General features: G+C 36.7%; 1 protein-coding gene across 3 annotated transcripts in view; it reads right to left on the bottom strand.

The window, feature by feature from the left end:
* TMEM131 (transmembrane protein 131) overlaps positions 1-14143 on the bottom strand; it is a 192575-nt gene that overhangs the window by 79166 nt on the left and 99266 nt on the right. For all 3 annotated transcript variants that reach the window (XM_030838893.2, XM_030838891.2, XM_030838892.2), the window contains exon 6: positions 1125-1241. In XM_030838893.2, the coding sequence (XP_030694753.2) occupies positions 1125-1241 (117 nt within the window). The remainder of the gene's footprint in view (positions 1-1124; positions 1242-14143) is intronic.

The raw sequence follows: 14143 nt of genomic DNA, 5'->3' as shown, positions 1-14143 counted from the left end.
TTTATTTACTCAACAAGTATATGCCAAGTGCTCTGTACAGCATGTCAAAGTTATTCATCTGTACTGGCTTCAAAAGTATATACTGCCTATCAAACAACCACTAAAGACTTGTGCACCATAAATAAGCATAAGATATGATTCCTGACTAAAATGGAATGTTTACTCTGACACTAATTTCCAAAATACATGAAGTGTCCTGGGTAGTGGAGAAGAAATGTTCAAAAACAAAAGCATAAAAACTGTAAAGTAAGACACTAGCCAAGTAAGGATTCAAACAATTGAGTTCCATGGGCAATATAGCTCAGTGGTTAAGAGGATGGTCCTCGTAGTTATAAAGACATGGGTTTGAATCCCTGCTCAGTAACTTACTAGTAGCATAATTATTTAACCTTTCTCAACTTCACCTTACTCATCTAAAAGAGTGAGAATAACAGTATCCGTAATGCAGGCAGAAGTGCATGTAAAGTGTGTAGCACAGTGGCAAATAAGTAATTATTCTTAGTAATCTTGATATATAAAAATCTTGATTCACAAAACATTCACTTTCTTTAATAACCCAAACAATGACTGCACATAGAAAAGAGTTTATCAAAAATTTTAAACAATATAATTACCAAAGAAAAGCAGGCACATAAGTTTTGATCCTGAAACTATTATCACTTCGTAAGCGTGCAAAAGTAAAAAAAAAAAAAATCTAGAGTCACTGTGAAAATATTTTTAACTGTTCTTTTGCCAACCAATCTTACAGTAACACTTTAGCTGTAGCTTTAAGAGCATTTGTTTCACAGTCTGATGTGAACAGGGATATTCACAAACACAGCTGTAAGTATAAAAATGCTCAGTATTACGTAACAACCTAAATGGGAAAAGAATTTGAAAGAGAATAGATACACATATATATATATAACTATGCCACTTTGCTGTACACCTGAAACTATTACAACACTGTTAATCAACTATACTCTAATATAAAATTAAAAGTTTTAAAAAAATTCTCTGAATCTAAACTCTTACATTTTCCCTTATCCCCTGAATTTTTGAAAAGAGTTCCCAAAAGGTTGTCATATGACAGGTTGAAGATGATAACTGTATTTTATAAATAAAGTTTTCATTCTGATTCTTACCTGGTAAGTGAATACCCCATGATTAGATGTATTAATAAATAAAGTATTTTCTACATTTCCTACTACTCTTGCAAGAAAAACTACATCAAATGATGTATTTCCTCCTGGAAGAATTTTCTGAAAAAGAAAAGCAATAAATAAAGTTAAATTAGTAACCAAAAAATCAGATCATGGTGACCACAATTAGATAGCTAAAGTTCTCGGGACTTCCCTGGTGGTCCAGTGGTTAAGAATCCTCCTGCCAATGCAGGGGATGCAGGTTCAATCCCTGGTCAGCGAAGTAAGATCCCACATGCTGCAGGGCAACTAAGCCTGCGTACCGCAACTACTGGGCCTGTGTGCTCTAGAGCCTGCGTGCCACAACTAGAGAGAAGCCCACGTGCTGCAACAAAGAGCCTGTGTGCCTCAACGAAAGATCCTGCGTGCTGAAACTAAGACCCGATGCAGCCAAAAAAAAAAAAAAGATAGCTAAAGTCTTCTAAAACATCTTAGAATCATTTGCATAAACTAGCCTTTTCCTCCTAAAGGTTTAAGGTTTAAATTAGCCAAACTGTTTTGCAATGGGAAAAAAAAGATGTCTTCATATTGGATGTCACATATCTTTGTCAATCATGATTCTAAAACCCTGTACAACAGATGGTTCCCTTGAATTCTGTTCATTCAACAATAACTTGGCTGGAATGAAGTACCTAATTACAGGCTCTTCCAACATCAGACGATCAAGGAGGAGCTGAGCTGAAGCCGAGCTTCTTATACAGATGTTCTACTCTACTACTGAGTAGACACTTGTACTATCCGAATAAACAAATAAGCCCAGCCTCAACCTCTTGACCTCTGTCGTCCATTCACAAAGGGCACAAAATGTGCCAGCAACTTACATTAAAAAAGAAGGGAGCCTTGGTAACACATGCAGGAACTCCTTCCTGTTACCTTGTGTAGAGACTGAGAATGTCACGGCGGTTAGCAAACTAAATTTTATTACAACAAAACAATAGGGCTGCTTCATGAAGTTTGAGAGACTGCAAATGCAGTTCTGCCTGCAATGAAGCCTTAAAATGCATTTTAATACGTAAAGTCATTAACTTCTCTCATTCTGCCTCTGTGGCTAGAACTCTAAAATGCTCCCCAAATTATAGCTTAAAATATATGGCACTGAGATGTCTGTCTTTACCTTTGGATGTAGAAAGCTGGGAATTTCTCCTGCATTATCAAAAAGAATAATCTGCAAAATCATAACTTTTCTTGAATGCATCACAGTTTGTGTATCAACTAGCCCCAAACTTAAGGAAAGACAAGCACCTTCGAGAAGAGATAGAATGTGAATACTGGCTCACCCATGACAGAGAATGGGAAGAAGATGAGGCTAACGTACAAGACAGTAAAATGAATTCAGCTAAAATTTTTACACACTGCTAAATGCCGAGTGTGGGCGACAGAACTCTGGTGCATAGAATCCCTAGAAGCTATAGATGCTAGATGGAGGTCACACTTGAGCCAAAAAATCAGTAATAGGATACTGGTAAACAACACACTTCTAAATAACCCACTGGTCAAATAAGTAGTCACAAAGGAAATTACAAATTATTCTGAATCAACTGGAAATGAAAACACAACATATCAAAATTTAAAGCAATACTCTTTTTTTTAAATAGATCTTTATTGGAGTATAATTGCTTCACAATACTGTTAGTTTCTGTTGTACAACAAAGGAATCAGCCATATGCATACATATATCCCCATATCTCCTCCGTCTTGAGCCTCCCTCCCACCCTCCCTATCCCACCTCTCTAGGTCATCGCAAAGCAAGGAGCTGATCTCCCCGTGCTATGCTGCTGTAAAGCAATACTTGGAAGGAAAATTACAGTATTACACGCTTATCTTGAAAAGAAATGTCTCAAATCAATAATCTATGTTTCCACCTTGAGAAACTAGAAAAAGAGTAAATTAAACCCAAAATAAAGAAAAGGAAAAATATTAGACAAGAGCTTAAAATAATGAAATAGAAAATGGAAAAATAGTGAAAAATCAGTAAAACCAAAACAGTCCATAAAACTGATAAAACCCTAAACAGAATGACCAAAAGTAAAAAGGAGGAAGATGAAAATATAAGAAACTGAAATGTGGACATCATAATACAATCTTTACACATACAAAGGATGATAAAGGAATATTACAAACAACTCTATGCCCATAAATTTAATAGCTAGAAGAAATAGATACATTCTTTGAAAAACAATCTGCTAAAGCCCATTTGAAACAAAATTGCCAGAACAGTCTTACAACCATTAAAAAAAATTTAATTTGTAGTTAAAAAACCTTCCCACAAGGAAAAGCCCAAGCCCAGATGGTTTCACTGGTAGAATGGTAGAGTTCTACACCAACCATTAAATAACACCTATCTACATAAGCTTTCAGCATACAGAAGAGAACACTTCCCACTTCATTTCATGAGTCTAGTATTACCTTTATACCAAGACCAGACAAAGATGTGACAAGAAAAGAAAACTACAAGCCAACATCCCTCACGAATGTAGACATGCAATCATTTACAAAGTATCGGCAAACTGAATCCAGCCAACATAAAAAAAGATAACACATCATGATCAAGTGGTTTTTATCAGGACAATGAAATTCTGAATCCAGCCAACATAAAAAAAGATAACACATCATGATCAAGTGGTTTTTATCAGGACAATGAAATTCTAGCTCAACATTCAAAAATCAAACCAATGTAATTGATATTATCAACATACTAAAGAAGAAAAATCCTTTCAGTAGGTGCATAAAATAATTTGACAAAATTCAGCATCCATTCATGATTAAAAATCTCAGTAAACTAAGTCAATAGAAGAGAACTTCCTCAACCATATAAAGAGCATCTACAAAAGACCTAGAGATACCAGACTTAATGGTGAATGACTGAATGCTACTCTCCCTCACCCCCAATGTGGAACAAGGCAAGGATGTCCTCTCTCATGACAGCTATTCAACATTGTATTGGAAGTACTTGCCAGTACAATGAGACAAGAAAAATAAATAGAAAGCATATACATTAGAAAGGAAGAAAGGTCTGTTTTTAATCACAGACAACATGGCTGCCTATATAAAAATTTCCAAAAATAAACTTCAAAAATGCTCATAAGAGCTAATAAGAGTTTAATGAAGTTGCAGGAATCAAGGTCAATATACAATAATCAATTGTATTTCCCTATCTTAGCAATAAACACTGGAATTCTAATTTTTAAAAAAGTATCATTTACAATAACATGCACACACAAAAATATAAATCTAATAATATGCAAGTTCTGTGAGCAGAAAATGACAAAGCATTGCTTAAAGTAATAAAAGAAGACTTAAAAAAATGGAGAGATATACTGTGTTCATAGATAGGAAGATAATATTGTTCAGATGTTAATTCTCCCCCAATTGATTTATGTATCCACCGTAACTGCAATAAAAATTTCAGCCTAAGGAGAAACTAAATACAATGTGAAATAAGATCCTAGAACAGAAAAAGTACATTGATAGAAAACTGTTAAAATTCATATAAGTTTTTAGTTAACAGTACTTTACAAATGTTAATTTCCTGGTTTTGATAATTATACTATGATTATACAATATAAGAAGTTAGCAATAGGAGAAACTGGGTGAGGAATACAAGATTATCTGTACTTAGTTATCTATATGTTTAAGATTAATTCAAAAATATGTTAAAAAGAATCTTAGCAAGAGGTTTAAAAAAAGAAATTGACAAGCTGATTCTAAAATTCAGATGGCGAGAAAAGGGAATAAGAAGAGCAAAACCATTTTAAAAAAGGAAAACGAAACTGAAGGGTTCACACTGCAATTCCAGGAACTACTAAAAACCTAGTGTAATCAAGGCAGTGTGGTTATTGGTGAAAGGGTTGACATATTAGATATCTATTAGATACACATTAGAACGTAATGGGAAGTCTAAAAAAACAGGCCCACATATTCAATGTCAACTGACTTTGACAAAAACGCAGCGGTATTTCAATGAGAAAGGATAGTCTTTTTAACCAACAGTACAGTAACGACTGTGTATACATATGCAAAACAAAACAAAATAACTCTTGATCTATATCTCACGCCATAAACAAACATTAACTCAAAAAGGATCACAGACCTAAATGTAAAATCTGAAACTATTAAACTTCTGGAATAAAAATTGGAGAAAATCTTTGTGACTTCAGTTTAGGCGAATAGTTCTTAGCTACAAGTCCAAAAGCATAACCCATAAAAGAAAAATTTGATAAGCTGGACTTCGTGGAAATTAAAAACTTCTGTTATTTGAAAGATTTTATAAAGAGGATGAAAAGACATGCTACAGACTAGAAGAAAAGATCTGCAAATCACATATATGATAAGGAAACTTGTTGTACTCCTTGGAAGTATTTAGTGAAGTTTTAAAGGAAATAAGTTGATTTGCAGCATTACATTTAGTAGTTATGTGCTTCTTTGAGAATGCCAGATGTGGCTGTCTTCAGTCTGTTACATGGACAAACATTCCTTAGTACAAAGATTTCTTTGAAAACAGATTTCAGTATTTGTTGAAAGCTGTTAAAAGCATTATATCCTGGGAGAAAAAAGAGCCTGGATACAAGAGTACAGGTTCTCTTTGATAGTTCCTAATATCCAATCAACTCTTTATAACTTAAAGACTGGAATACTTTAAGAAGATGCTGAGATACACAGAACAAATCTTTTCTTTCTTTCTTTTTTTTTTAATAACAGGGAAAATCTACTCCCAAATGACAATTAACAATGTAACAAAACAGTGATGAAACAGAACAATAAACTCAGGCTCAGGAATGTAATCTTCCCATAAGAATTCATCAGATTTGCTACAATTCATCCTTTTGTTCCCTCTGGTATAACAAACTTCCTAAATAAAATAAATTTAGTTTGATTAAAAAAAAAAGACAACAGTAGGAAAAAGTAATGAAGACGACACAAGGTGTGCTAACTTTAGTTTTAAATTATCTGCAGCAAAGTCTCACATACTTGTACCATAGATCAGAGTCCCTGGCCTTCTGCTCCCTTGGTGATCTCACCCAGGTCCATGGATTCACATCTTTACTTCTATTTCGAGTCTAGTCCTTTCCCTCATACACCAGACTTCAACTGCCTACTTGGCACCCCCAGCTGGACGTCTAGGAGACATGCCAAATCTAACACGTCCAAAACTGAACTACTGACCACACTCCCGAAACCTACTCCACCCTCAGCCTTTGCCGTCTCAGCTGATGGCAACTGTCTTCCTAGTTGCTCAGGACAAAAACTCTGGAGTCCACCTTGACTATTCTCTTCCTCTCAATCCCACCTCAGAAAATCCTATTCCTACCTTGAAAATATACCCCCAATGCAGCTTTCTTCACTTCTTCACTCTGCTCAGAGTAATCCTGCCCTGAGTCCTGCGACAGCCAAGGTAACTAGTGTCCCCGATTCTCCCCTTACCCTTCTTCAGTCTATTTCTGATAAACAGTGATCCTTAGAAAACATAAGCTATCATTCATTCCTCTGCTCAGAATCCGGGATGGCCTCCCATTTCAATCACAGCTTCTAAGACCCTTCACAGTCTGTCCCTTCCCACTCCCCCTTTACTTCTGCTCTCACCCTTGCTCACTCTGGTCTAGCTACACTGTCCTCTTTGCTCACCAGTTGTGTTTCCACATTGGAGACCTTGCTGCCTGAACGCTGTCTGGAATGTTCTTCTTCCACACATTCCATTTCCCCCCCTACAGTCTTCTCCCTTACCTCTGTCAAGTCTGTTCAAATGTCACCCTCTGAATGAAGCCTACTCTGACCATCCTGTTTAAAACTGGAGGAGTGATGTCAGCATCCTGGTGGTGTAAGACATTCCTCCTTTTTGTCCTCCTTTTAAAACAACGGGTTAGACATCCATCGACAAACAGAAGTGCCTCTGTGGGACTTGGGGAATACAACACCACACGCCTGAGGATCTGGGAGCTGTCTTGCCCGCCTGTGCATCTGGAAACAGGCCGCGGGACAAATGAACCTGCCCCAACCCCTCTCACTGCAGCTGGGAAAAAAACCTAGAGACTGCTGACCTGGGCAGATACTGATGGACAAGAGATAATGTGCAGAAGTCTAACTTTCCCAAGGAGATATTCCAGCATGCCATTGGAGGAAAAAAAAAAAAAAAGAGTTTGGTTGCAGTGGAGATAGTAAGAGGAATTTTCCCAGGGCCAACTCCCCCACCCATGCTAAGGCAACAGTGCATGGGATGGTGACCTCTCCTGGGCAGGGGTGAGGGGGTGGGGGGAGGAGAGCACCCTGAGCGAGTGAGTGCCCAACTCCTCCAGCTATGCAGGATGTGGCTGGGAATCCTGTTTCCACTAGCACCCAGAGTACTGAGGTGGGACTTCCATAACTGGGGGAGGCAGGAGATCAGGAAAGAGGCAGATAAAAATATCAAAGGGCATTAAAGGTAGGCAGTTCCTGCTGACTGTGCTCAGGACTGCAGCAGGAAGTTCATCCAGGAGTCTCTGGAGTATCTCACTGGAGGATCTCCCCACTAGGTCTGCAGGCACCCCCAATGCTCCAAGAGCTAAATCCACACCTCCCCCAACTCTGCAGACGGCTCCTTGTGTGCACTCCCAAGTTAGCAAGAGCAAGTCCGGTACATGGACTGCTATCAGAAGAACATACCAGGATGTGTGCGCAAGGGAGAAAGCACAAACTTGAGCTATAGCACCACCACCTTCTGAAAAAGCCTAGACATATAACAGCACCAATGAACAGTACACCCCATCTGAAGGCAACTAGTAAAGATTTAAGGAGGTGTGACTGCTACTTCAAATGTAAAAGCAGCAACACAAAATTGTAAGAAATGTGAAAAATCAAAGAAACATATCATCACCAAAAGAACAGTAATTCAACAACTGAGCTCAAAGTTACAGAATTTTGTGGTCTAGGTGATAAAAGATTTAAAATAGCTGTTTTTTTGTTGGCTTTTTTTTTTGCGGTACACAGGCCCCTCACTGTTGTGGCCTCTCCCACTGCAGAGCACAGGCTCGGGACACACAGGCTCAGTGGCCATGGCTCACGGGCCCAGCCGCTCCGCGGCATGTGGGATCTTCCCGGACTGGGGCACGAACCCGTGTCCCCTGCATAGGCAGGCGGACTCTCAACCACTGCACCACCAGGGAAGCCCCAAAATAGCTGTTTTGAAGAAACTCAACAAGCTACAAGAAAACCCAGAAAGATAATCCAACAAAATCTCAAAAACATACACGATCAGGCTTCCATGGTGGCACAGTGGTTAAGAATCCGCCTGCCAATGCAGGGGACATGGGTTCGAGCCCTGGTCTAGGAAGATCCCACATGTCGTGGAGCAACTAAACCTGTGCACCACAACTACTGAGCCTGTGCTCTAGAGCCCATGAGCCACAACTAATGAGCCCACGTGCCACAACTACTGAAGCCTGCGCGCCTAGAGCCCATGCTCCGCAATGAGAGAAGCCACTGCAATGAGAAGCTCGCGCACGGCAACAAAGAGTAGCCCCTGCTCACCGTAACTAGAGAAAGCTCCACAGCAACAACGAAGCAACGAAGACCCAACACAGCCAAAAACAAATAAATAAAATAAGTAAATTTAAAAAAATACATGATCAAAATGAGATATTTACCAAAGAGAAAGAAATCACAAAAAAGAACCAAACAGAAATTTTAGAGCTAAAGATTTCAATGAATGAAATGAAAAATGCAATGGAGAGCATCTGCAGTAGGTTAGATAAAATGGAAAATAGAGTAAGTGAGCTAGAGGGCAGGAATTTTGAAATAACACAGCACAGAACAAAGAAAAAAAGAATGAAAAAGAGTGAAGAAAGCCTATGTGATCTATGGAGTTCCATCAAAAAATATTAGAATAATCAGAGCTCCAGAAGAGAAGGGAAAGGGGGCAGAAAATTTATTTAAAGAAATAATAGCTGAGCACTTCCCAAACCTGGGGAGAGACTTGGACATCCAAGTTCACGAAGCTAACAGATTACCCTATTATCTAAAGCAGAAAGCCTTTCACCAAGATGTATTATAATGAATGTGTCAAAAATCAAAGAAAAAGAGAGAATCCTAAAAGGAGTCAGAGAAAAAAAGATTGTAACCTACAAAGAAAACACATTAGGCAATCAGCAATTTCTCAGCAGAGACCCTACTGGCAAGGAGACAGTGGAATGACAAATCAAAGTGTTGAAAAAAACCTGCCAGCCAAAAATACTCTATTCAGCAAAGTTATACTTCAGATATGAAGGATTTCTCCCAGACAAACAAAAACTGAGGAATTTCATCACCCCTACACCTGCCTTGCAAGAAATGCTGAAGAGAGTTCTTCAAGCTGAAATCAAAAGATGCTAATCAGCAACATGAAAACATACAAAAGTATACAACACTCTAGTAAAGGTAAATGTACAATCAGACAGAGAAAACTTAATTCTGTAATAGGATGGTGTGTTAACCACTTAACTACAGTATAAAGTTTAAGGAGAAGATTATTAAAAATAATTACAGTGACTATAACTTGTTAATGAATACACAATATAAAAAGAGGTAAATAATGACACCAAAACACATTAAAGGGAGGGAGTAAAAGGGTAACACTTTTGCATGACATCAAAATTAAGTTGCTATCAATGTAAAATGGACCATTTTATCTAAAGATATTTTATGTAAGCCTCATGGTACCAAAAAGCAAAAACCTAGAGTAGATTCACAGAAGGTAAAGAAAGGGGAAACAGAATATAACACCGTGGAAAATCACCAATTTACAAAGGCAGGCAGAAACAGAGGGGAAAGGAAACAATGGAAATATAAAATAAACAGAAAGCCATTAATGAGATGGCACTGGGAAGTCCTTACATGTCAATAATTACTCTAATGTAAATGGACTGAATTCACCAACCAAAGGCACAGAGAGGCTGGATGGATAAAAACACAAGACCCAACTATATGTTGCCTCCAAGACTCACTTCAGATTTAATGAAACACATAGGCTCAAAGTGAAGGGATAGAAAAAGAAATTCAGGACTTCCCTGCTGGCACAGTGGTTAAGAATCCGCCTGCCAGTGCAGGGGACACGGGTTTGAGCCCTGGTCCAGGAAGATCCCACATGCGGCGGAGCAACTAAGCCTGTGTGCCACAACTACTGAGCCTGCGCTCTAGAGCTTGAGAGCCACAACTACTGAGCCCACATGCCACAACTATTGAAGCCCACGTGCCTAGAGCCCATGCTCTGCAACAAGAGAAGTCACCACTGCAATGAGGAGCCCGTGCACGGCAACAAAGAGCAGCCCCCGCTCGCCAAAACTACAGAAAGCCCGCGCACAGCAATGAAGACCCAACACAGCCAAAAAATTAAATAAATAAATAAGAAAAAAAGAAATTCAATGCAAGTGGAAACCAAAGGAAAATGGGGTTAGCTATACCTATATTAGACAAAATAGACTTTAAGTAAAAAATGGTAACAAGAGACAAAAAGGTCATTACATATTAAAGGGGTCAATTCATCAAGAAGATGTAATAATTATAAATATATATGCACTAACATTGGAGAACCTAAATATATTAACAAATATCAACAGGTTTGAAGGGAGAAATAGGCAAGAATACAATAATAGTAGGGGACTTTGATATCCCACTTTCAGCAATGGATAGATCATCCAGACAGAACATCAACAAGGAAACACTGGACTTGAACCATACATTAGACCAAATGGACCTAACAGACATTTATAGGTCATTCCATCCTATAGCAGCAAATACATATTGTTCTCAAGTGCACACAGAGAAGAGTAAGTTTGAAATCATATCAAGTATTTTTTTCAGACCACAGTGGTATTAAACTAGGAATCAACAAGAAGAAAGCTGGAAAATCTACAATTATGTGGAAATTAAACAACATTCTCTTCAACAACCAATGGGTCAAAGAAGAAATTAAAAGAGGAATAAAAAATAACATTGAACAAATGAAAATGGAAAAAAAAATACCAAAATCTACGGAATGATGCAAAAGCATTCTGAAAAGGATAAACTTAGTTTATAGTAATAAATGCATATTTTAAGAAAACAGAAGGATCTCAAATAAACATTCTAACTTCACACCTCAAGGAACTAGAAAAAGAACAAATTAAGCCCAAAGTTTGCAGTACAGAAATAACGAAGATCAAAATGTAACACAGCCCAGAAAAACAACAGAAAAAAAAAAATCAACAAAACTAAGAGCCAGTTTTTCAAAAAGATAAACAAAATTGACAGATCAAGAGCCACATTAACCAAGAAAAAAGAAGACTCAAATAAATAAAATCTGAAATGAAAGAGGAGACATACTACAGAAATACATAGGATCATAAAATACCAGTATGAGCAATTCTATGCCAACAAGCTGGATAACCTAGAAGAAATGGATTAATTCCTAGAAACACACAACTTACCAAGACTGAATCAGGAAGAAATAGAAAATCTCGATAGATCAATAATGAGTTAGGAGATTGACTCAGTAATCAAAAACCTCCCAAAACAGAAAACTCCAGGACCAGATGGCTTCACTTGTGAGTTCTATCAAATAAACTTAAGGAAGAATTAATGTCAATCTTTCTCAAACTCTTCCAAAAAGTAAGAGAAGGGAACACTTCCAAACTCATTTTATGAGGTCAGCATTACCTTGATACCAAAGCCAGACAAGGACACTACAAGAAAACTATAAACAATATCCCTGATGAATACAGATGCAAAAGTTCTCAAAAACTATTAGCAAAGTGAATTCAGCAACACAATAAAAAAGCATTTGACAAAATACAGCATCTTTTCATGATAAAAACCCTCAACTGATTTGGTATAGATGGAGCACACCTCAACATAATAAAGACCACATACAAACACACAAAGCTAACATCACACTCAATGATAAAAATCTGAAAGCTTCCCCTTAAAATCAGAAACAAGACAAGGGTGCCCACTCTCACCACTCTTATTCAACATAGTACTGGAAGGTCTAAGTTAAAGCAATTAAGGCAAGACAAAGAAATAAAAGGCATCAGAAGTGGAAAGGAAAAGCTGTCATTATTTGCAGGTGATATGATCTTATATATAGAAAATCCTGAAGACTTAACCAAAAAACTGCTGGAACTAATCAAAAAATGCTGTAAAGTTATAGGATATAAAATCAACACACAGAAACCAGTTGTGCTGCTATACACTAACAATGAAACATCTGAAAAAAAAAACGATTCTACTCACAATAGCATCAAAAACAATAAAATACCTAGTAATAAATTTATCCAAGGAGGCGAAAGATCCTGTATAATGAAAACTGTTAAGACCCTGATAAAAAGAAGTTGAAGACAAATGGAAAGATATCCTTTATTCATGGCTCAGAAGAATTATGTTTTTAAAATATCCATACTAAGCAAACCCATCTACAGGTTCAATGCAATCTTATCAAAATCCTAGTGGAATTTTTAACAGAGATAAAACAAACCTAAAATTTGTATAGAAACACAAAACAATCATAAGAACAACAAAACTGGAGGCAGCAAACTTCCTGCTTTCGAACCATACTATAAAGCTACAGAAATTAAAACGGTATGGTTCTGGCATAAAAATAAAACATGTAGACCAGTGGAACAAATAGCCTAGAAATAAACCTCTGCATATATGGTTATCTAATATTTGACATGGGAGCCAAGAACACTCAATAAGGAAAGGTTGTCCTGCTATATCATTGCTACTGCTATATCACATTTGTTCAATTCCCATTAACATGTATGGATATCAGAAATAGAACAAAAAATGTCCAGGTCTCTAATATAATTAAAAAATAATCATTAATATTCATTAATGACTTTCAACCTATGAGAAGAGATTGTTTACTATATTAAGCATACTAAAATAAATGGGTAAAAACATTTTCATTTTAGCCATAGATTGAAACAAAGTGTATCCTAATTAATCTTCAGTTTACCTGAAAAGGTAATCAAACGAAAGGTTCTACAGAATCAAGGAAAATATACTTTTTGTTTGCTCACCAATGTCTATAAGGCACCCATTTCCACAATTCTATGGTAATTAAAATTTGACTATTATAGAGTATTAAAAAAATCTGTATTTTTTGTCACAAGCCATACATTACATATTTTATGGCCAATATGCAGTATAGCCATGAAGATGAACAGGCCTAAACTGCAGTCTTAATATTATGTAATTTTAATTATAATTAATTAGACAATTATAGTTAGTCAACAGATAATTATAAACCACAATTATTAGGAGTTATATATAGAAAAACGAATTGTCACACAACCACATTCCTTTTATTACCCTTGTTCTTGATTTCCAGGTGATCTCAGAATCAAAACCTTAGTAAGGGGTATTATTTATATGTGTGTATGTGTTAAAATACAGTTATGTAACACTTAGCCTTTTAAATAATAACTATTCTACTTTGTATTTCCTACTGGTTGCTTAACGTAGAGATGATACTGGTTAATAATCAACAACTTAAGTGACTTACAGGAAATGTTTTACTCTCAAAGAAATATGATCTGACCAGGAATTCTAAAGATGACAAGGCAATTAGAGTTAGGATAAACATACAGAAAGGTTTTGCTCTCTTGGACATGAGAAACTCTTTTCATTTTTCCCCAAAGGCTCTTATGATAGGCATAAAATTAAGTGGAGGGGAAATAAGGTTATTTCTTCTCCCAAGAGTTAATTCCATCTCTCCTCTCCACTTCTTGAGCTTCTGGAGTCAGTATCTTACTGTAGGGAATAAAAATGAAAAGCAAGAAGAAGAATAAGAAAAAAAAAAAAAACTTAAGGTAGCATAGATTTTGGCTATCTCTTTTAAAGCTAAATCTAGAGTACCTAAATGTAGATTTTGATAGGTATAGATTATTTTACTGTTTAATTCTATCTCCTGATACTGGAAAACACAGACTGGCTTTTAACTTTTCTTCGACTATATATACATTGAGATTATCTTT

Source organism: Globicephala melas, chromosome 12 (assembly GCF_963455315.2).
Source record: "Globicephala melas chromosome 12, mGloMel1.2, whole genome shotgun sequence".
NCBI classification, from domain to species: domain Eukaryota; kingdom Metazoa; phylum Chordata; class Mammalia; order Artiodactyla; family Delphinidae; genus Globicephala; species Globicephala melas.
The sequence above is the reverse complement of the archived record's forward strand: the minus strand, read 5'-3'. Positions and strand labels throughout refer to the sequence as shown.